Genomic DNA, 24355 nt, shown 5'->3' on the forward strand with positions numbered 1-24355 from the left:
AAAAAAATATAATTATTGATAGGGTGCAGTTTTATTTTTCCTCCCTGGTCGAGGCTTTAAAATGGAGTGACTGACTGATTGATTGATTGAATGATTGATTGATTGATTGACAGGTAGATAAGTGGGTGGTTTGGGTAGGTAGGTACAGGGCATTTAGAAAGTGTTCACAGCCCTTCAGTTTTTTCCACATTTTGTTATGTTACAGCTTCATTCCAAAATAGATTACATTCATAATTTTTCTCAAAATTCTACAAACAATATTCCATTATGACAACGTGAAAGAAGTTTGTTTGAAATCTCTTCGAATGTCTTGAAAAAAAAAAACGAATCAAATCACATGTACGTAAATATTCACAGTCTTTGCCATGACACTCAAAATTAAACTCAGGAGCATCCAGTTTCCACTGATCATCCTTGAGGTGTTTCTACAACCTGATTGGAGTCCACCTGTGGTAAATTCACTTGATTAGACATAATTAAAAAGGCACACCTGTGTCACAGTTAACAATGCATGTCAGAGCACAAACCAAGGCATGACATCCAAGGAATTGTCTGTAGACCCCTGAAACAGGACTGTATTGAGGCACAGATCTTTGGAATGGTACAGAAAGATTTCTGCAGCATTTAAGGTTCCATTGAGAACAGTGGCCTCAATAATCCGTAAATTGAAGAAGTTTGGAACCACCAGGACTCTTTCTAGAGCGGGCCGCCTGGCCAAACTGAGCGGTCGGGAGAGAACGGCCTTATTCAGCAATAAACAGAGTCTTAATTAAAACCTGCACAACTCTCTGAATGTCCTTTAGTGGCCCAGCCAGAGCCCAGGCTTGAACCCGATCGAACATCACTGGAGAGATTATCCAACCTGATGGAGCTTGAGAGGTTCTACAAAGAAGAATGGGAGAAACTTCCCAAAATAGGTGTGCCAAGCTTGTAGCATTATACTCAAAAATACTTTAACAAAGTATTGAGCAAAGGCTGCAAATACATGTGATTTTTTTTCATTCATTTTTTATTTGTAATAAATTTGCAAAGATTTTAAAATTTTTTTACATTATGGGGTATTGTTTTGTAAAAATTAATGAATTTAAATCTGTAAGGCTGTAAGATAGATAGATAGATAGATAGATAGATAGATAGATAGATAGATAGATAGATAGATAGATAGATAGATAGATAGATAGATAGATAGATAGATAGATAGATAGATAGTTTTGTGTGTATTGAGGGGTCAGTTCACATATTCACACAGGTGTGTAGGGGGTTGGAATGAGGAGGTGAGGGGTGTGGGGATGCACTAATGTTTCAGCTGTCTGGAATCCTTTTGTTAGTCCTCACCTGTTACTCTTAAAATAAATTCTCTGTCAAGTTTATTACTCCTCTGCCATTTATGCATCATAAAACCTACAGTTAGCTCATGCGGATTTCAGTCACCTGTGTGACGATTTCAGACCAGTTTGGAATCGGATGTGTTAGAAGCTCTGGAAAACCGACAAAGTAATAAAAGTCATCATACAGCTAGAATAAATTTAGGCACAAATGAAACCTTGTGCCAGGCATGATTAAATACTACTTAAAAAAAACACATTATTATGAGAGTTTTTTTTATCTCTGGTTTCTTAAATTGCATCTCCTCGCTTTGTACCCATTTTTGACACTAGGTGGCTCTATTGCTGATTTTGAAAGATTGTGCTTATTGCTATGTGTGTGTGTGTGTGTGTGTGTGTGTGTGTGTGTGTGTGTGTGTGTGTGTGTGTTTAAAATCATTTCTAATACACAACAGCTAAAATGTGAAGGTCTGGTAAAGAGTTTGTTGTGAGTAGGTCCGAACCTTTGGTGGTATCACTGGTGTGTGTGTGTGTGAACGTCAGGCTGGACACTAAAATATTCTTTTTTCTCTCTGAAAATAATCGACAATCTAAATCTCACAGTCACTTCCATTCTCTCTGTCTGTCTCAGATGATCTGTGTGAGCTGAAAGCCGAGCTTCCGGGTTTAGGAGATGGACTGACAGATAAAGAGCGTGTATCCCTGGACGACAATGAAGAGAAGGAGGAGAAGGAGATGGATGTGGGGAATGGAGAGAAAGGCCTAGAGGAGGAGAAGGAGGTGAAGGAGGAGAAAGTGGAAGATGAAGAAAGAGATGAGAAGACAAGATTGGAGGAGGAGGAAGAGCTGGAGGAACTGAGAGCACAGGTTGTGCAGCTGATGTTGGAGCTGGAAGAGGCAAGGGAGGTGTCCCAGAGGCATGAGGAGAGCTACAATGAACTGCAGGGTGTGTGTGTGTGTGTGTGTGTGTGTGGTGTGTGTGCGGTGTGTGTGTTTGTGCGATGAGTGGAAGGCATGTTGTTTTTGTGATATCACTGCTGTCTCTCTCTCTCTCTCTCTCTCTCTCTCTCTCTCTCTCTCTCTCTCTCTCTCTCTCTCTCTCTCTCTCTCTCACACACACACACACACAGACACAAACCTTCAGTTTTCTCACCCATGGTTTCTCTCTTCACGTCTCTGTAGGACTTCTGGAGGACGAGCGCTTAGCCAGTGCCAATCAGGCTGAGAGCTTCACAAAACAGATCCAAAGGCTTCAAGGTACCTTAAAACTCACACGTCTACTCAGAACCTTCTTTTAAAAACGGGGAATGTGCCATAAATCACCTCATTACACCTGAATATGAACATACACCTAATTTGCATAATGAAATATATCACTGAGAAATGCCTACAGAATCAAAGTTCCATTAAGAAATTGCATTTAAAACCTCTATAAGATTCCAATGAGCATTTTTAGATACAGAAATGTAAACGTGAACAGAAAAAATTAACTATTGGCCAAATATTGTCATCCAAAAATGCTACAATTAGACACAAGAGCAATAGTTAGTCAGTGTGCAAATGCACTGATGTGTATCATGACATAATTCAATATTATATCAATAATATTTCACATTAACTGTATAACCAGCTGTATTAGAAGCTTGGCTTATAGTATAAATGAATATTAGTTTAAGAAGTGTGTGTGTGTTTGTGTGTTTGTGTGGGGGTGGTAGCTTTGTGAAAAAGGCTGGACTTTTGACCTAAAGGTTGTGAATCTAAATCTCATCCAGACCAAGCTGCAACTCCTGGGCCCCTTAATAAGGCCCCTATAGCTAAACAGTTGTATGAATGAGATAAAAATGTAAGCCGCTTTGGATAAGAGCTCTGCCAAATACCATAAATGTAAATGACGCAAGTTTGCTCTAGACCTCTGGGATTGGAAGTTTGAATTCTGTCCCACATCCATGTGCTTCATGGGTTTCCTCCAGTTTCCTTCTCTAGTCCAAAGACAAATGAGCATTTCAGATCATCTACAGTGTATAAGATCGTGCCCTGTTTTTGATTGCCAGCAGGTCCAATTAATGTTTATCACAAGTTTCCTAATATAAGCTCCCTAATTTCCTGATATTATTCCTTTTTTCAAAAATTGGTAATCATATTGGCTTCATATAAATGAATATAAAAATAATAATTATTGTTTATTTCTAGGAGTTTCCTATGCGTTCTCTTTTAAAACACATACACGCCTGCAGATCCTGTAAACCCTTATCCCATTTTATTACTGCCTTTGTGCACAGAACTCAATTTCCCTTTTCATTTCAATTTCATCACCAAATCAACATTCAATTTCCCCATTATTATACTCCAGATAAAGTCTTCAATTGTGGTGGCTGAAAATCGGTTTTGTTTTCCCTGATTGTTCTGCCAGTAATGAATAAAGCAAACAAGTGTCTAATGTGTCATTCGCTCCCTGGTGGAACCAACGATCTTTTCTGATTTATAGAGCTCATTTCCTTATTCATACCCCTGCCTGAAATAAAGAATGGTGTCTTGGCTTCTGTAATGCTCACTTTATGGATGAGACTCATTATCTTGAATATGCTGGACTGTATCTTCTTACAGCAAAGCAATAATTTTCATACAATCTCAGATTCAATGCGTTACCAAGAGAGGTTTTATACATGATCAGGTAACTTTTATGACCTAGGACATGGCGTGAAAGCTCAGGTTTAACAACCAACCTCCTGCCTTTAGTTGATTTGATATTTGAGTATAATTGAAAACCAAATGGTGCAGTGTTGTCTGTATAAGGGTTTGAGAAGCTAGAACCGAAAATGTCGTAAAAAAATTGGCTTGTTACCAAAAGTCCATAATGTTCCTCTATCCTGAAGACTTTCCTGGATAATAAAATGTGGATTTTAATTTCCTGTGGATAATAAAATGAGTTAATGTAATTTATCCATTATTATAAAAACACGACTATACCTTTACCTCGAACTGTCCAGAATTTCTGTCTTAGACTTTAGAATTCTGTCCAGAATTCTGTCCTTCTCTTTATAAGGCGTCTTGTTTGCTCTACTACAGAAAAATACAATATATTACATGGACTGAGTCAGATACAGACTCTTGGCTTTATGGCGGTACATCCGGTACTAAAGCATTTTGAAGCCCAGCCTCCTCAATTCAGCTGTGATTCACATTTATAAAACTATTAGCATAGATTTATTGTAGCGTTTTAATAAAAACGCGTATATTAATGTAATACATGTTGTATGTGATATATGTCATTGATTATGATATAATGACATTCTCCAGTGCAGCTGTGGTATCAGGTAATTCACTTTCCAGAGAACCGGGATCAGGCCCTAGGTGATTTAAGACTATTAATAATGATTATTTTGGCCACACACAGCAGGGACAACTTTAAAATGATTGTGTGTGTGTGTGTGTGTGTGTGTGTGTGTGTGTGTGTGTGTGTGTGTGTGTGTGTGTGTGTGTGTGTGTGTGTGTGTGTGTGTGTGTGTGTGTGTGTGTTTATATACATGTGTTTATACAATTCTAAATGACCAAACTTGTGCACTAGGACAATGTTTTATTGGATGCAGTAATGATCCAGGACCTCATTTTATGCTTCGCTGTTTTATCAGCATCGTATAATTTGTCCATTTTTCTCCTCAGATGTTTCATTCTCTGTTTTATGTCTCTGTAGCCCAGCTGCGCTCTGTGCAGGAGGAGCTGGACAGCCTGGAGGAGGAAAAGGCCAGCGAGCTGTGGGAGGCCCAGGAGGAGCTGCGTGTGGCGCAGGAGGAAGTGCAGGAGCTGCAGCAGGCAGCTGAGGAGGCCGCAGCTGAGCGCGAGAATGACATTGCCCTCCTGCAGGAGGAGCTGTGCAGGCTGCGGGCAGAGCTGGAGAGACTTCACAACACTACACAAGAATATGAGTTAGAGCTGACTACACTGCGTGCTGAGATCAGCATGAAGAACCAACGAAAAGAGAAGCAGGAACAAACAGGTACAGAGGCTCAGTTACATGCAGATCCACTTCACTCCATTCTATAATATGCTGTGGAATCATGTTTAGTAATCAAAGATCAAAATAAAGTGCGAGCACTGGCGCATATTCACACACTACATTATTGATGCAAAATTTTCCAGTACAGTCTTTTTCTTCGTCTTCTTTTGCCTGCTTTTGTTACGGGTCACCACAGCAGATCATCTGTCTCCATATCCTCTACATCTGCCTCTTTAAAACCAAACAACCTTCTACATTTACATTTGCAGCCTTTGGCAGACGCCCTTGTCCAGAGCAACTTACAATTATCTCATTCATACAGCTGAGCAGTTGAGGATTAAGTACCTTGCTCCAGGGCCCAGCAGTGGCAGCTGAATGGGGCGGTGGGATTTAGACCTTCAGAGCAGAACATCATCTTAATTACTAAGCTACCACTCCCTTCTAGTATAGTAGATGACAATATATTAAAATACATTAAAGTACTAAATGATCATAATAAACAGCAAGCACAAAGACACCTAAGGGAAGACTGATATACTGTACTTTACTGCACTCTGCTTTACTATATTATACTGATTCTATCCTACCAGGCATAACATTATGGCCATCGATCAGGGATTACATTATGAGCACCTGCCTAATATTGTGTTGGTCCACCTTTTGCTGCCAAAACTGCCAACACTGCATTAATCGTGCTTTAATAAAATTTGTGCCATTAAAAGAAATTTGTGTTAGTAAGGCATTATAAAATATATATATATATATATATATATGTGTGTGTATGTAATGTATATTATATATATTTCCAGCTATGAATCAATGTGAATGAGGCATAAAAAACCCACAAAAATCAATCAGTTTTATAATACAGTACTTTACGGTCCACAGGAAGTCACAAACACCTACATTTATTACCATAATCTCTGCCAGGCATCTCACATTTCTGCATGATCAGAAGGAAGAGACCACCCAGATATGCAATTCCTTTGGAGAATCAGGGCAATATCAACAAAATCTGCTCACAAACTCGCTGCAAACCCACACTCAGAAACCTCTTACTGGAATATGACTGCCTCTAATTATGGGTGAAGCCGAGTCCAACATTATGGTGAAACGTGGTGTACACTCTGCAGCCTTTTAGGGCCTGTTAATCAGAGAATGTGCATGAGCTTGTGTATAAGAGAGTCTGGGGAGCGTGTTAGACCTCCATAATTTGTGTGCACTGGTCTTGTATTCTGTACATTGTTTTGTGCCTGGAACAAACAAACAAAAAAGGGATATCAGCTTCATTTCTAAAAGTTTATGGAATACAGTTTTCTTTTTTTTTGTATTTGTGTTGTCTAGCATTTCTTTTGCAATGTTAAAGAGGAACCACATTTACTGCATCCTTTTTGCTGTGTTCAAAATCTGAGTATGCATTTATGATGGGTTTCATTTTAAACTACAAATACATGAACATTGGTATAAAGGTACAAACATACATTCATGCAGCAATGCATTTTAGTTTATCATCCTTAGTACCACCCTGTTCAGGGTTGCACTGGCTACTTACTTGTGTATGTTTTATGTAAAAGACATAACTATTAATTAATATTCATTTAAATTACAGAAAAAAACAGTCCCAAGCAAAAAAAGATAACACCCACAACAGGTTTAAATATAGTTACATGTAGACACAATATGAATAAATATTGATGGATTTTATGAATAGACTTAAAGAGCTGTAAATGTAGCAGTTCAGTGATCAGTGTACTTTTTTTTGGACACAGTGAATTAACAAAAATCTAATAAAATAATGAAAAGAATAATGATAATGATTTATAATAATCTATTTGTATTATTTGCTTATTTATTCTAAATAATAATATCATATTATTTTATATTTAAATATATATGATATATTATTATATAAATTATATTTTATTTAATTTGAAGTTACTGAAAAGCATGATATCAGTAATATGACTATAAGTGAACAGTACATGCAGATGAGCCTGTGTGTGTGTGTGTGTGTGTGTGTGTGTTTTACTGAAAAATCTAAAAGATAGATCTAGAATCTAGACTCTGATGCACTTAAAAGAGTTTAAAAGACATGGATGTCAACCAAAGACGTCATTATGTTATCACTAATATATTTTTACCTCATGCTGTGCTATTCCATGAATAATTGTCCTCATTATTTTTAATGTTGCATCTCAAACCATCATAATTTCTTTCAGTGGTTAAAATCTTTGTAATTTGGAGTCAGCATCTGTGGAAATAATCGCTCAAGGCTGTCTAGGATGAGCTCATGAATCATTATTAAACTGCAATTCTAGTGATAACATCTGAGATACAGATAAGGAGGAACGAGAAGGTGCGCATCAAGAGGACAGATCATGTTTGAAGAATTTTTCCTACAGACAGCTGGACAGTTACATGTGCATGGAACAAAGTGAGACAGAAACACAGGAGTGTTCCAGTTTTTGTCCTTGTTCAGTTATCACTTGTTTGCAAACAGCTTTCTCCTCATTTATTATTACTCTTTGTCCAGTTTATTGGAAACACCTATACTAGGGATGATCATCTTCATAACTGAGACTGATGCTATTCGCATCTTGAAGCGTAGCCAAAGATATGATACATAAAGGCTAACACTTTACAATAACAGTGCATAAATAAGCATGTAAAAACAATCAATTACTGAATTATTGATATTTTATTTCACTTTGAACTTTACTACGTGCTGCGTTTTACCGCTGCAAGTCGTGGAATCCGTTTTCCCCTGACACACATTGTTAAAGGCCACATCTGTATGTAAACTAAATGTTACATGTTATGAACTAATGATGAGTTAAGTTAAGTTACTTAAGTGCCTTCTGACTAATGCATGGCCCTTTCACAAACAGGCCTTTTTTAGTTAAAAAAAAAAGCACTACAAGGAAGATGCAGCTCTACCTCTGCCATGTTAATCTAAATTCTATGCAACTTTCAGGACATGCCTCTGTCTCCGTAGTGTTGTGATCTGTAATTTTCATGCAGTAGCAGTGGTGCTAAGAGAACGTGCTTGAGAAACAGTTTGGTGAGGAAAAATCAATCTAAATATAAAATATTGCTTACAAATTATTGGTCACTTTCTAAATAATAAAAGTATAGCGCATCTAATAGTAATTACATATAAAAAAAATTTTTACTGTTGCAAATATGTTAAAAATGATGCATATACGATAAAAAATGGCAACTTTTTAATCTGATGCACACTTTTTTTAAATCGATGCATCCTACTGTTAACTTTTATGCTGATGTACTGTTGCAAATTGGAGAATCCATAACCTGTACACGTGCACATTTATGTAGTTATCAAATCATACAATTATTAAATCATAATGATACAGCTAAAGCGTTTTAGGTAATGCTGTCAGATTTAAGTTCTTGATTGACAGAAGTAGAACCTAATATGGCCTTCTGCTGTTGTAGCCCATTCGTAGCCTACGGTGTATATTAAGATGCTTTTCTGCACAATGTGATTGTAAAGTGTGATTATTTGAGCTACTATAGACTTCCTGGCAGCTTAAACCTATCTGGTCATTTTTCCCTTACCTCTGTTCAACATGGTGTTTCCACTGAAAAAACACTGACTTACTCACTCGTTGTTTTTTTGTTTTATGTACCATCCTGTGCAAATCCCAGGATGTCAGCAATTTATGGAATATTCAAACCAGCACATCTGATACCATCTACCATGCATTTCTTTGCCATTCTAAAGTTTGATGTGAACATTACCTGAACCATAACCTCCAGACCTGTATCTGCATGATTTGCCTTGTGCTGCAAAAATATGATGGCCTGATTGGACAAATGCTTGAAAGTACAGGCGTACCTAATAAATTGCATGTAGAGTGTACTCAACACAATCACAATCTCTGTGAGTTCAAAAGAAATTCATTAGGAAAGGAATAAACATCCAAAAAATTTTATTAACATAGTCTTTCCATAGGAATAATTTAGGGTCTCAACTGGGACTCAACTTGTGCTGGTGTGTTTTTGGTCACATGGACCAGAAGCAGATTACAGAAGGGTTTTCACATCATTTTCATTATGACCCGTTTGAATCTGGCTTTTGAGGAAAATGACACAAATGCCAAAAGCACCACACTGCCTGCATTATTAAGTGAAAGTAAAAAGTTCATTTATGCCTCATATATGTATTTTTAATATCCTACAAACATGTTTACTGATGGAAAATATATTAGATCACCTGCTTTTCCTTACAATAGGCTTTTTGTTGTTTTAAGCAGCAGGCATTCCTTTAGACTTGCACTTCATTTGTGTACTATTTGGCCAATGCTTGCGCAAGCCCTAAAACCCATATGGCATGTTTTAATGTTGTAATAAGAGAGGGCCTCTGGTGAGGCATTACTTTCAGTGTTTGAAGGAACGTTGATACTCTCTGCTTTCCCTCAGCCGGCTCAGTGGCTTCAGCTCGTCTATATTAAGACGGAAACTGTAAACAGCATGCCTTTCTGTTCTGCACACAGCCTGGAGCAGCATATTGGAATAAAGCACCACTGCCTTGGTCACATGACCCAAATCATTCATTCTTATCTGATCTAGGCTCAGTTGGGGAAAGGGAATGATAAAATGGTTGAGCTAATCTCTGCGTCTCTGTATGACCTTTTGATGCCATTTGGGCCACACTCAAACATTGACTCAAACACATTGTTCTGGCAGCAGTGACAGATGGTTGAAGGTTGCCACTACTTGATTGGTGGAGGAGGCAGTGTTGGTGCAGGAGTGGAGGACATGCTGGCGATAACTAGTTAATTTGCCAAGCAACAACAAGAAGCAGCTGTCCTGTATTGCTCTTTTGAATAATGATGTCTGCACACATACAGATGGAGAGACATTTAACGTAAAACCGGCATGCTTTACTATAGTATGGTATGTCATTCTATGGTAAACTACAACATATCATACTATACTGTAACTCAAAAAAGTGGGGAGACTTTGAAAAACGTAAATAAAAACAGAATGCAATGATTTGCAAATCTCATAAACCTATATTTTATTCACAATAGAACAGAGAAAACATTAAATGTTTAAGCTGAGAAAATGTTAAATTTCAAGAAAAAAAAAAAAAAAAGATTTAAATTTTATTGTGTTAATTTCATTTTAAATGAAAGTGATATTAAAATTAAACAATTGGACAGATATTTCGCAACTAATTAGGTTTATTGACAACAGGTAAGTTAGATGATTGGGTATAGATAGTGTATCTCAGAAAGGCAGAGTCTCTCAGAAGTAATGGGAAGAGCGTCACCAATCTGTGAAAAGATTGTGTCTGCAAATTGTGGAACAATTTCCGAATAATATTCCCCAACATAAATTTGCAAAACAGTTGTATATCTAATCATTTGTGGAACATAATATCATTAAAAGTTTCAGAGAATCTGGAGAAATCCCTGTGCACAAGGAACAAGCATGAAAATCAATAATGGATGCTCATGATCTTTGGGCCCAAAGGCAGCACTCTATTTAAAACAGTCATGATTCTGTAATGGAAATAACTGCATTAACACCTCCACAAATCATTGACTGTGAACATAGTTTACTATGGCATCCACAAATGCAGGCTAAATTCTTTATCATGCAAAGAAGAAGTCATGTGTATACATAAACATGATCATTACATTCTATTTTTATTTACATTTTGCACGGTGTCACAATTTTTTAGAATTGGGGTTCCAGCTATGCTATACTACACTATATTTAACTAGATAATGCTATGCCCTCTGTTTCATGGTACAATTTTAGGCACTACTTTAATACAGTACACTATACAGATTTACACTATACATACTATACAACAGGACTACTATATAGGACATAGTTTTTAGCTTAAGGACAGGATCTATAGCTAAATCCTTTCATTCTGGCTATACAGTATACTATACAATGCTGTGCTATACTACAGATATTGGATATAGCCTATACTGTGGATGCAAAGTATCCTGTCATAATACTTTATACTATATAATACAATTCTTTGCTGTACTGTACTATATTATATTGTATAATGCTGTAACAATTGTTAGGATTTATCCTGCTATGCCATGCTGTGCTGAGCTGTGCTGTACTATACTATACTATACTATACTATACTATACTATACTATACTATACTATACTATACTGTTATGTACTGTAAAGTAAAAGTTTTCAGGATCTTTTGTAATTTATTGATTTTAATTTAGTTTCCCTCTTGTTTACCAAAAACAGGAGAGGTGGGCCAGCTGAAGGATAAATGTCGCTCATTGATGGATGAGTGTCAGAGTCTGAGAAACGACAACCAGCATCTTGCTGAGAAACTGCAGCTGCTGGAACAGCAGAGAGACAGGTGAGTGGCCATGACGCCCATCAATCAAACCACTGCCAGAAAGCAGTCAACCAAGAAACACAATCTTTCCTAATTGTGTTATTTCACAAGCCTGTTCAATAAATGCTATGTATAACAGTGTGTGTGGGAGGAAGGTGGTTTGGAATAACAATATTCTAGTAACCAGTGACAATATCATGTCATATTTATCTCACTTCGCTCTGCATCCCCCAGTGATCAGTGAAATGAGCGAAGCCGTTTCACTTGGTATAGTTCATCTGCTCACAGTTAAACATCATATGCATCAGATAGACATGCCTTTAATAGGCACAGATGGTTGTGTCTTATATACAGACGGATGTGACACCTCTTTTCGATGTTTTCACAAGTGCACTCAAAATGGTTTTCATAACAATAAAATTAGCATAAGTTCATGCTTATAATTTTTTTTTTTTTGCCATTTTAGCTTGTGTAAGATAGCTGTCTACTTTAACAGTAAGGATTGTGGATATTTCCTAGCACAACATAATTCTTTCAATAATAATGATCAGGTATTTTGATAGATAGCTATAATGGTAAAGAATTGTTACATTTATGTAACGTGAGCAGGTTGTTTGGTAGCCTGCCAGCTTTATAGATCATGATTGTTAATGATTATATGATGATAATATTTTTGTTATTAATGAGCTAGCTAGTTTTAGTGTTCTGGACATATACATGAAGGTGATTTAAAATTCTCTCAGCAAAAATACAATGTTAGTTCATATTAGTTGGCTAGATGACAAAATAAATGGGTCATCTGCTTTCCTTTCCATATTCCTCTGCAGACAAAGACATTTTTGCTACTAGCTGTGCTGGTTTTGCCCGGAAATGCCCTATGTTACAGAAAGAAAAAACAAATACAAGTTACGATTAAACACACTGTGTGGGGACAACAAGGAGTCAAATTCCTTCATGCAGCTCTGTCAAAGCTCTTAGTATAAAGACATGGAACACTAAACAGCGTTCCTCATGTTAGATGTAATGCTTATGGGGAGAGACGAGAGAATTTAGGAGCTGTCTACAATCACTCTGAAACGATTGCTTTGACTTTCCTTTTCATCGCTCTCTAAAACAACTTTAAAAAAGAAATATTTCCAGTGACATTTTTTCCTCAGAATCTTTCTTTGGTTGCAATTCATCTTTGTTCAACAGGACGAAGTATACAATAGCAGAACGAAAGAACACTGATGTTATTTGAAGGTCAACTAATATTTGCTGACAGCTACAGAAACAGAAGCTTTGTTGTCTTTCATCATTCTATTGTGCCTTCCATTAGCATTCGTCTCATCAAACTAACCACGATGAACACACTATTCTTCGCTTCCTAGACTTTCAGTGCTCCATAACTATGGTGTTTGATGGATTTGCTCAGTTCTAGACAGTAGTGGAAAGGGTACAAAAGACAGGATAGTGGAAAAGTACTTCTATTGAAGTAATATGTCAGTTGACAGATGTAAGAGTAATTTGAGTGAAAGTTGTCTGGTAAAAAATTATCCAACTAAGCGATTGAGCTATGCTGAAGTAAAAGCCGACTTATATCTACAGTATATAAAAAACTAGTGAAAAATGTGTGTCTTTTTGTAGCTTGTGTTATTAATACATGCTTCATAGCTACATAGTTAGTGTTCGAGCAAAGACGCCCCTTTACACATTATCCTCAGCATTACATTTTTGTTTAATATTAAACATTAAACTGGCGATGAAAGTGTGTTTTGTTATGTAAAATGGCAACTATTCTAGCTCATTTGGCAAGCTAACCCTCTGGCTTACCCATTTGTATCTCTGCAGGCTGGATGTCAAGCAGTAAAATGCTGATATATCCACAGGTTTTGGCTTCAATTTAAAAATTATTATTGCACTGTTTTATTTGAAGCATTTAAAACTAAAGATAACTGAATCGTTTTGCTGCCCACACTGTCTCAGATGTTGCTGCAGAATTAGCATTTAGTGCATAAAGTGTAGACCATTGAGAGGAAACCACTTTATTTGGAGAGGGTCTCGAATTTGTGGTATTATTCTTTTAACAGTGAAAAAAATGAATGTAAATATATTATGGTTCAAATTTCCCAATATAGTACCATTACAATGAACCACATACTGTAATATTGTAATAAGAGTATGTTGGGTTTTTTTTTCACCCCTGGTTGAAGCCTCAGTGAGATGTGTAGCAGACATATCCCTGAGATCTCTGGCTGATTTATTGCTCTGTTCCTGCAGTAACACTATTCGGAGTGCAGGAGTTCAGGAATGTTTAGGATGGCGGCTTTGAGGCTTAGGTCATGTGACTGAATTACCATTCTGTTATCCTTAAGCAGGACTGACCACCCAGCTGCACTACATACTGAGAAAAAAGTGTTCAGGCATCGTGGACTATTGGAAACCGAATTTGATCCTGTTTCTTTTTTATTGTTCTAATATATGAACATCATTCATATATTCCTACATCACTTTTTCTATTTGATCTATTTGGAAAAAGTACTCTAAGGAACTAAAGATGTAAAATACTGTAAAAATACTTGGAGGCATTAAATTTCCCCTTCACTGGAGACATGTTCCAGCTAGACAATGCCCCTGTTCACTAAGCCAGCTCCATGAAAACATGCTTTACATCGGTTGGAGTGGAACATCTTGAGTGTCCTGCTATAGACCTCAACCCTGTTGAACATCTTCATAATGAGCTGGAACACTGATTGCACCCCAGGCTTTTTTTTTCACCCTACATCAGTACCTGATTGTACTAACACACTACAGAGAGCAAAAGACACTTAAATATTAAAAGAATGCCCAAGAAAAAAAAAGTAACAATAACATTTTCAAGCAGCACCACACAATGGATTTCTTGCAAAAGCCTGCACTTTTGGGAAAATTAAGGTAATCAATTACATGTTAAAATGTTTAGTCATGTTGTCAGTATGATGTGCACAGTTTCAGTATTTCCTGATGTAAACTACGGTTTGGATTACAATGATTGAAAATGCACAAGTCTAGATTTCTTCTGTATGACATCTATTAATTTCAACAGCACAAATAAACATATTACTGTATGTGGGATGTTGATTACAAAAGACCAGATAGGATTTACACTTTTACTCAACTGTACTAGAGTTCCATCATTTCCTGGTTGTTACAGTTTTTCCCAGTTGCTTTGAAGCGTTTCTCAGATCAGAAATTAAATTCTGAAAACTACTTTTTCAACCTCCACATCATTTAGTCATTTGTGCTCATCATAAGAACATTTGTTGTTGCTTTGATCAAATTGCGGATGCTTTTGTACATTTATTATATGTATATAATATATCAATAATCGATTGTGTACAAGTGTCTACTTTTTCCTACATTATCAGTTGTTTATTTGATGTTGATCAAAATATTTTATAATGGTTACCCCTGTAGAGTCTCAACCCCCAAAACATCTCAGCATCAGTTCATTGCATAAGTCATTGAATGCAAAATGGTTAAACCAGTTGTCATCATCTGTCATTTTAAATTTCTATTAAACTTTTTTTGGTAAATGTGATGAATTGATGAATTGTGCAAATGAATCTTGAATGTCACTAATGAAGGAGAGTGAACAGCATCAGATCAACCAATTATCAACTAGTTTTCTAAAACAGGTCAAAGGTGAATTTTGTGAACTTTCAACTGGAGAGTGTATACAGACAGAGCAAAACACAGAATTATAAATTCTGAAAACTAATGAATAACTAAGAAACAAACAAACCCTAATACAGTACAGTAAACAGGTGAATCCTGTCCGGTCCCTTGCAATCAATATAAATTAAATATGCAATGAAATAAATAAATTTGTGCTGCTGATATTCATAGATGCCAAACAGAAGGAAGTAAAATTTTGTGCATTTTCAGTCACTGTGATCCAAACCATAGTTTATATGAAAAAAAAAAAATCCTGAAACTGTGCACCATCATACTGACAACATGACTAAACATTTTGATGATTTTGTTTGTGAACAATGACAAAGTGACTTTTCATTCTGATGGGAATGATATGTTTATTGACACAAATACTTACTTTTGAGAGATAAACTAAGGATTTTGGGAAAAGTACTGGCTTTTGCAAGAAATCCAATGTACTGTGCTGTTTGTACAAATTGTTTTGAGAAATGCACTTACTGCTTTGCAAATATTAAGGGGTGATTCGAGAAACGCTTCTAAGCAACTGAGGAAAACTGTAAGCGATTTTCAGAAATTATAATTCTCTGTTTTGCTCTGTCTATAAATGCTCACAAATTGAAGGTTCAGGAGATTCACCTTTGACCTATTTTCGAGCACTAGCTGATGATTGATTGATTTGATGCCATACATCATTCGTGAATTTCATTTGCACAATGAATTAATTTAAGACACATTTACAATAAAGTTTAATAGAAATGTGAAGAAGAGAATTTTTATTTCTTGAAAGACAACTGGTTTAACAATTTTGCAAATAATGACATGCAATAGCAACTTAATGCTTAGATGTTTTGAGGGTTGAGACTATTTAGGTGACCAGTATAATATATTTTCATCAACATGACATGAACTATTGATAATGTAGGAAACAGCAGACCATTGTACACATTCAATGAATCAAGTGTACCAAAGCATTTGCAATTTGTACAAAGCAGTGAAAATGCTTTAATGATGTGCACAAGTGACTACATGATGTGGAGGCTAAACAACTACTTTTAGGAATTTAATTTCTGATCTAATTTTCATGGTTGAGGTTTTATTACCCACTACATTCCTTCACTCAGTCATGCTACTCTTCTCCACCCACTCCAACCTGCCTGCACTTTTTCTTTAATTCTCTAACACACTCTCCATTACTTTCACCATGGCTTGTTTATCAGGGATAAATACACATTGTTCACCTTAACTGTTCTGTAAAGCTGCTTTGAGACAATGTCTGTTGTGAAAAGCGCTATAGAAATAAACTTGACTTGACTTGACTTTACTACATTACATTTAAAAAGTGCTCCACTGCCTCCTATTCTCTACCCTTAGAAAAGAGCAGGACAGTCTGAAGGTGGATGAGGAGCAGGCAGTGAAGTCTGAAATCTACATGAGCATATTACAGACGGAACAGATGGATCGGGTGGAGCCGTGTCTCCAGAAGAACTCGAGCGAGAACAAAGCTGTAAATCCTGAGGAGAAAATTGAGGATCTATATGAGGTGTTTACTCTCCAAGACCAGCTAAAACAGGCTGAGGAAAGAGCATCCCAGGTCCAGAGGGAGGTATGACACAGCCCTGAAATACAATTGTATGCAAAAAAAAAAAAAAGAGAAGAAATCTCAAGGTTATGGCAGTTTAAACCTCCTTTTGTCTTCTTTTCTCAGTGTGAGGGGTTGAAAGGAGAACTTCTTGAGCTGCAAGGACTTTACGAGAGCAGTCAAAAGGAAAGGGCCGAACTGGAGGCGGAGCTACATCGCTGTAGGGCAGAGCTTAATAGGCTGGCAGGAAGGAAGGCACAGGTAAGTGCTTGATGAATGCCTAATCATAATATGGTTCATCCCTTAGATTAGATGTAGTCAACATAGGTTTTCTTGCTTAGGATAAAATTGACAAGTGATACCGCTGAATAAGAAACATTCCTCAGGGCAATATTCAATGCTGACATGCGTCTTGTTTGTACGCTCGTGATAACAGTCATCTGTGAAGGCTCTCTCTCAAAACGTCTGTTTGAACCACTTCATCGTTGAAAGTGCGTGTGTCTCAGCTCGATCAGCTGGCCACCTTTTCACACACATTGATCGTGAGCTTTATGTGTCCTGTCTCAGCTTGTCCCCTTGTGTGTGTTTTAATAGTCTAAGGATATCTTCAATTTTAAGAAGTTTCAACCTGACCTGTTTGACTTTGAAACTAAATTTCCTTGTTGTTTACGTTGTCATTAGGGTGTATTAACTTTTGCTCTCAAATACCCAAGTGGAAGCCCAGAGATTTCTTCTTGCACATGTTGTACCTGGGCTTTGTCTAATATACCGATATCCCCCCTTATAACGAAATATACCATACTAATGCTTGTGTACCAATGTGCACTAAAATAATGGCCACTCATTGGATTCCTTAACAATGATCGGATTTCTGATTTTCAAATTCAGTATCTAATCCCATGAAAGACATTTTGTCTGTCCAGTCTGAGTACTCTGTCTCACATCACTCGCTCGCCTTACATTGTGCTAGTGTGATCATTTCTAACCTGCTTACACTGTGATGCTCTCAGAGTTTCTCTGCTAGCATGTACTAATGATACAGTGTGCACAAAGACCTTTAGATGGCCTTTGACTTTAGACGATTGCTGGAATGAGTGTGAGGTTTTCGTCTTGTGAATTAACCATCACTGGCATGTTCTAATAGCAGTGTTTTTTTTCTGTTCTTCCTTTCCTGTGGTCTGCCATCGCTTCCTTTTGTTGCTTTTTAATCATTGTGTGACCCCCACACCCTGCACTCACCACACACACACACACACACACACACACACACACACACACACACACACACACACACACACACACACACACACACACTCTAATATCAAATCTTAAATTAATTTAATGTTACCTTATAAACCTATCTATCTATCTATCTATCTATCTATCTATCTATCTATCTGTCTGTCTGTCTGTCTGTCTGTCTGTCTGTCTGTCTGTCTGTCTGTCTGTCTGTCTGTCTGTCTGTCTGTCACTCTCTCTTTCTCTGTCAATCTCTCTATTTGTCCATCACCTCATTCCCTCTTTCTCCGCACACATTATATATATTTTGTATGTGTTGTAAACCTGATGTTCATGATGGATTTTTTTTCTTCATGTTTTGTATCTTGCATGCCATCTCTCATCTCATTTTGTTTCTCTCTCACCACCTCATCCATCCCTTCTTCCTTCCTCCCCTCATCTGTCCCTGCGGTCTTTGTGTTTTCCCCCTCTCAGAACTCCTGTCCTCCATCTGAGTCCCCTGTTCTCTCCATACCCTTCATAGGAATGGTTGTAATAATGGCGCTGATATGGTGCTGCTGGACGGAGCTCATGTCCTAAAGAGGGAAAGGTACGGCACTTTGCCTTTTCTTTCTCTATGATCTCAATCGCAATTTGACTTCTGGACATCCGAACTCAGGAAATGAATGATGTTTAGTTAATAATGAATGGACATTCAGATTGATTGCAGCGTAAATGTTGAATGCTGCACTGTGTTGTTGGATTATTCTGGATGTGCACATTGTTTCACAACAATGATGAGCTGTCTGGGAAAAACGTCTTGGCATTTTGGGTAACAGTCAAAAATAATCATAAGTATTAAATTGTTTTATTTCATACTTTACACCTCATATTTACGAAGCCATAAACACATTTCACCTACAAAAAAACCATTGAAATGTAATGTACCTTTTAATCTTGTTTTGACTTTCTTCCAAAGAAACACTCCTCCTGTTGGGTAAGGAGCCAGTTTAATAAACATATAACCTGTTTGGCAAATTAATTAAATGAGTGTGCCTAAAGTCTTTTTGGGTATGACACAACAAGCTTTGCCCACCTAGATTGTAGTGTGTGCCTCAAGGTGTAGAAACATCTCAGCAATGATGATAGAAGTTGGGAGGCACCTGAGCTCATTTTCAAGTGTTGTTGCGAAGGGTCTGAATAATTATGTACATATAATATTTCAGGATTTTTTATTGTATAGAATTTACAGACATTTCTAGAATTCTGCTTTCACGATTGTAGTATCAGACAATCAACAAAATTTAAAAGGGAAAGAAGTCTGAATACTTTCTGAATGCACTGTAGATGTTAGATTTCCAAAGGTTACTTCTGCAACAGCAAATGAAAAAGTTTGTAAGATGTTTGTGTTAATTAAGAAGGCAGTGTATTACATAATGAACTGTCTTCAGGTTTCCTCCAAGCTCATAAACAGTTGTATTAGTGTGTGAAGTTAAAAGTCAAAAAACAAAAAGAACATTTAGAGGACCTTAGTTTTTTTTAGTGAGAAGAAACAATTTATTGGTTATGGGGTCCAGATTTCTATAGTAACCTTTTCCTTTCTTTCTTTTTTTCCTTTTTTTTTTTGGAGATGTTCCTCTATTTTCTTCTTCTGGATGTTCTTTCCAATTTGGTCATCTATCCATTCCCACCCACCAGCCAGCTCTCCTAGATCATGCCCCATCTAATGACTAGAAAGGCCAAAGACTCCTACGAATGCTTTTTTTCAAGACCCAAAAAGTTGTGGTCTTAGAGCATTAAATAAAAGGCCTTCACCCTCAGAATTGAAAGATGTTAGCAGACAATAGCAGAGTTAAATCAAAGTTGGATAATAGAAAAACTAAAAGATCAAACCCTAAAGAATTTCCAGCAATAACCACTTATATGTATTCTGTTTATGTTTTAGGACTGTTAGCCACTTATATATTCAATATGGAAATGGAAGCTATCCTGCTGCTTTTTTTCTTGATCCCCCGTTGAGCTGGCTTTGGTGTGATAAAATCGCAGCGGACAGAAATGTCTTGCCTCTGGCCAATCTGGCTCCATACTGTGTCTAAAACCTGGACTGAAGATATAAACCACCGTGAAAACTTTTCAAGCGATGACCTGAGCCTGAACCAGTGGTGAACGCTGATTGTGATGAATGCGGTACAGCTCGAACTCTGGGCCTGAAACTTTCAAGAATAAAGATTTATGCAAGTATTATAGGTGTAGATCTCTTGCAGTGCAGTTGTCACCCTGGGTGAGAAGAGAATTAATGGCGCATGTGTCGTGTTCACCCTGAGACCCGTAGAGATTAGGGGTATTGTCAAAAATGTTATACAACAATTATTTCAACATTACTGAGCAGTCCGGGCCAACCTAAGGGCATGACTCACATATATATAGAGAAAAAAAAACACTGTTTGTTTACAGTCATTTCTAGGTCATTGCTCTCAGCTGTCTATATCCCTGCAGGTGACACAGGGGAGAATATATTTAGCTCTTTTATGTCCACACATTTTGAAGAGTCGTCATTTTTGAAAGGGTTTGAAATGCTGAGCTTCAATGTGAATGTACAGGAAATGTATCTATTTAAAACTTTAGTGGTTATGAGGTGAGCTGGAGATTATTATTATTATTTTTATGAAAATATGGCAAGAAGTTAATATTTAGCAACCACAAATTTAAGTATATAATCATATTATTATATTGTGGCCAATTATTGTGCAAATATTGAGCCCATGAGTTATTATGTTGAATGTGGATTGCTATATTTAGAACATGACCTTTTAACAATTACATAAAAAAGCATTTCACATTAAGAATTTGCTAAATAGTATGCAGTAATGTTTTTTAACCACAATTGGTCCTCTTGTAATCAAGCACAAGTTCGAAATAATCCATGAAGGTTTTGGAAGATCCCATTACATCTTAAACTTTCTTGTGACTCTGAGGTGGGAATACACCCTGGACTGGAGACTACTCACACGCACACATTTACACCAAGGGGCAATTTAGCATTGCTAATCTGCCTACATGCATTTTTGTGACGTGGCTGACGAAAGCCAGACAACCTGGAGGAAACCCATGTAGACAATTTACACAAACAGTAACCTAATCCCCAGATTGAACCAGAGACCGTGTATACTCGTTATACTGGGTTCTTTGGATGAATAATGGTTTTATCATGCTTAATGGAAAATATCAATCAGAGAAGTTAACACAAAAGTGTTCAAGCTTCCCCAAGATGAAAAAAACTTACAGAGTGGTAGATCTTAGAGTTCTGATTAGAACATAAAACAATGCCTTAATATGAAGTCCAAAATTCACCAGCTCTTTCTAGCCAGCTCATATTATCATATAACCACTAACAACCACATAATATAGTAATAATAAGTAGCTGTGTAAAATTATTTCTTCACATATCCCCGTTTGTTAGGAAGCTGGGCTTAGAGGACAGAGTTAGGCCAAGATACAGCGCCCCTGAAGCACAGAAGGTTAAGGACCTTGCTCAAGGGCCTGAGAGTGACAATAAAAAAAATATAAAATAAAAAATGAATAAAATCACGTGCATAAGTTTTTAAAGCCTTTGCCATGACACTCACATTTAAGTTCAGATTTGTAAAGGCACACACCTGTCTATAGAAGTCCAAGGAATTGTCTGTAGACCCCTGAGTATTGTATCAAGGCACAGATCTGAGAAAGGGTACAGAAACATTTCTGCAGTATTAAAGGTCCCAATAAGCACAGTGGACTCCATTGTCCATAAATGGAAAAAGATTGGAACCTTCCTAGAGCAGGCTGCCCGGCCAAACTGAGCGAAAAGGGCCTTATTCAGGGATGTGAGTAAGAACGTGATGGTCACTCTGAAAGAGCTCCAGCATTTCTCTGTGGAGAGAGGAGAACCTTCCAGAAGAGAACCATCTCTGCAGCACTCCAGCAATCAGGCCTGTATGGTAAAGTGGCCAGATGGAAGCCATTTATAGACTCTCAAACCATGAGAAACAAAGGTGAAACTCTGGCCTAAATGGCAAGCATCATGTCTGAAGGAAACCAGGCACTGCTCATCACCTGGCCAATACCATCCCTACAGTGAAGCATGGTGGTGGCAGCATCATGGTGTGGGGATGCTTTTCAGTGGCAGGACCTGGGAGACTAATCAGGCTCGAGGAAGAGATGAATGCAGCAATGTACAGAGACGTCCTTGATGAAAACCTGCTGCAGAGCACTCTGGATCTTAGACTGGAATGATGGTTCATCTTCCAACAGGACAACGATCCTAAACACACAGCCAAGGTAACAAAGGACTGGCTATGGGACGACTCTGTGAATGTCCTTGAGTGGCTCAGCCAGAGCCCAGACTTGAACCCAGTTGAACATTTCAGGAGAAAAATAAATTGGCTGTGCACAGAACCTCCCCATTCAACCTGATAGAGCTTGAGAAGTTCTGCACAAAAGAATGGGAGAAACTGCCCAAAAATAGGTGTGGAAGCTTGTGGCATCATACTCAAGACTTGAGGCTGTCATTGGTGCCAAAGGAGCTTCATCAAAGTATTGACCAAAGGCCGTGAATACTTATGTACATGTAATTTTTTTAACGTTTATTTTCACCGCTGCAGCCCGGGTTCGATCCCCGGTCAGGGAACCAAACCTCAGCCATTAGGGTTGCACAAGCCTTAGTGCCGGTCCCATGTCCGGATAAATGTGGAGGGTTGCGTTAGGAAGGGTATCCAGCGTAAAAAAAAAAAATGTGCCAAATCAAACATGCGGATGATCCGCTGTGGAAACCCCTAATGGAAGCAGCCAAAAGAAAGTTTTTTATTTTATTTTATTTTGAATACATTTGCTAATAATTCAAACACACTTCTTTCACGTTGTCATTATAGGCTATTGTTTGTAGAATTTTGCGGAAATAATGAAAGTAATATATTTTGGAATGAGGCTGCACCATAACAAAATGTGAAAGAAAGTAAAGCGATGTGAACACTTTTCAGATGCACTGTACCACACTGAGAAAAGTGCCATCTGCCCTCTTCCACATACATTATATGAGCTCCCAGACTCCCATGAATGCCTGGGTGTCACTCTGTTGGACAGCTTAGGGAGGTTGTACAATCCGTTCCACCCAGATGCTACTCGCTACACATTTTTCGCTTTAAACTTTACACAACAGAGCCACAAATTTTGATTTCAGGAACAACAACTCTAACAACTTCAACATGGACAATGTTGAAAAGAATGACTAAAAATGATACACAGACCCTTTTCGCTTAGAACCCCTAACTATCTAAACACCACAGAACCGAAATTGATCCAATGTCCTCCAAACCATACTTTGCATGCATACAAATTAAATGCATGCAAAGAAAATAGAGGTTAAATCTAATAGTCTGTGACAGAGGCTTTTCTTTCTAAATAGATTTTTTTACATAAACAAAATCTGATCTGTTTTTACATATAAATAAAATAATAGATGCATCTTTAACCGCAAACAAATTGAGAAATAATCATGTGACATTACACCTCTAAATGAATCTCTTCTTTCTTTTGATCCTAGGAACGAGAGGGAGACTGGAACCTTGTTATGCTTGTTGCTGTGGCAGCGGCAGCCGTTTTGCTCGTACCGAGTTTGACCCGAGCGTTTGCTTGAGTCTGGCCAGGAAGTGACCTCCAGCAGGTCAATGTCCCATATCCACTTGCCTGCTTACCCTCTCTGTGGTACATATTCATGGATGCGCACCCACCCAAACACACACAGATAAACTTCCATAATCATGCCTTTTTCTGGACTTCATCTGAAACAGACTGTACAGTCCCAGTGGAGGAAAAAACGCATCACAATCACATGTGCTGCTTCAATTTCTTGCTTCTGTTTGTGTCTGCTTTCACCTTCAAACCCTTTCTGCTCTCGTATCTCTCGCTTTGAACACAGTCTCTGGCTTAAGCCGTGCTGCTTTTAAGATGTGCTGTGACAGCATGTGATATATGATACTCAAATTCTTCCAATCCTTTCGAATATTAGCTTGATGTTTTATTTTTGAGATATTTTTATGTTTAGCTAGTTTTAACACTAGAGCAAGTTTTTCTTCTAAAGCATGCATTAGACAGTTTAACCAGCACCGATGTTAAATGTAAATGTTCTATACCTAACTGTGGGATCGCTCAAGTTTATAAGGCTTGAAGTATATA

General features: G+C 37.5%; 1 protein-coding gene across 8 annotated transcripts in view; it reads left to right on the top strand.

Annotated features, from left to right (window-relative positions):
• The window catches only part of ccdc136b (coiled-coil domain containing 136b), a 38076-nt gene extending 13760 nt beyond the window's left edge, over positions 1-24316 (top strand). For 4 of the 8 annotated variants that reach the window (XM_083528874.1, XM_083528875.1, XM_083528876.1 and 1 more), the window contains 8 exons: positions 1957-2271; positions 2508-2582; positions 5017-5319; positions 11577-11694; positions 16720-16951; positions 17054-17188; positions 18641-18755; positions 23724-24316. In XM_083528874.1, coding sequence (XP_083385000.1) covers positions 1957-2271; positions 2508-2582; positions 5017-5319; positions 11577-11694; positions 16720-16951; positions 17054-17188; positions 18641-18745 — 1283 coding nt within the window. In that variant the 3' untranslated portion in view covers positions 18746-18755; positions 23724-24316. Of the gene's footprint in view, positions 1-1956; positions 2272-2507; positions 2583-5016; positions 5320-11576; positions 11695-16719; positions 16952-17053; positions 17189-18640; positions 19201-23723 lie in introns of those variants that run through there. The other 4 variants (XM_083528877.1, XM_083528878.1, XR_014531426.1 and 1 more) reach the window with 3 other exon arrangements.
• Positions 24317-24355: the final 39 nt, after the last annotated feature.

The sequence above is a fragment of the Silurus aristotelis genome (genome assembly GCF_946808225.1).
Source record: "Silurus aristotelis genome assembly, chromosome: 24".
Classification (NCBI taxonomy): domain Eukaryota; kingdom Metazoa; phylum Chordata; class Actinopteri; order Siluriformes; family Siluridae; genus Silurus; species Silurus aristotelis.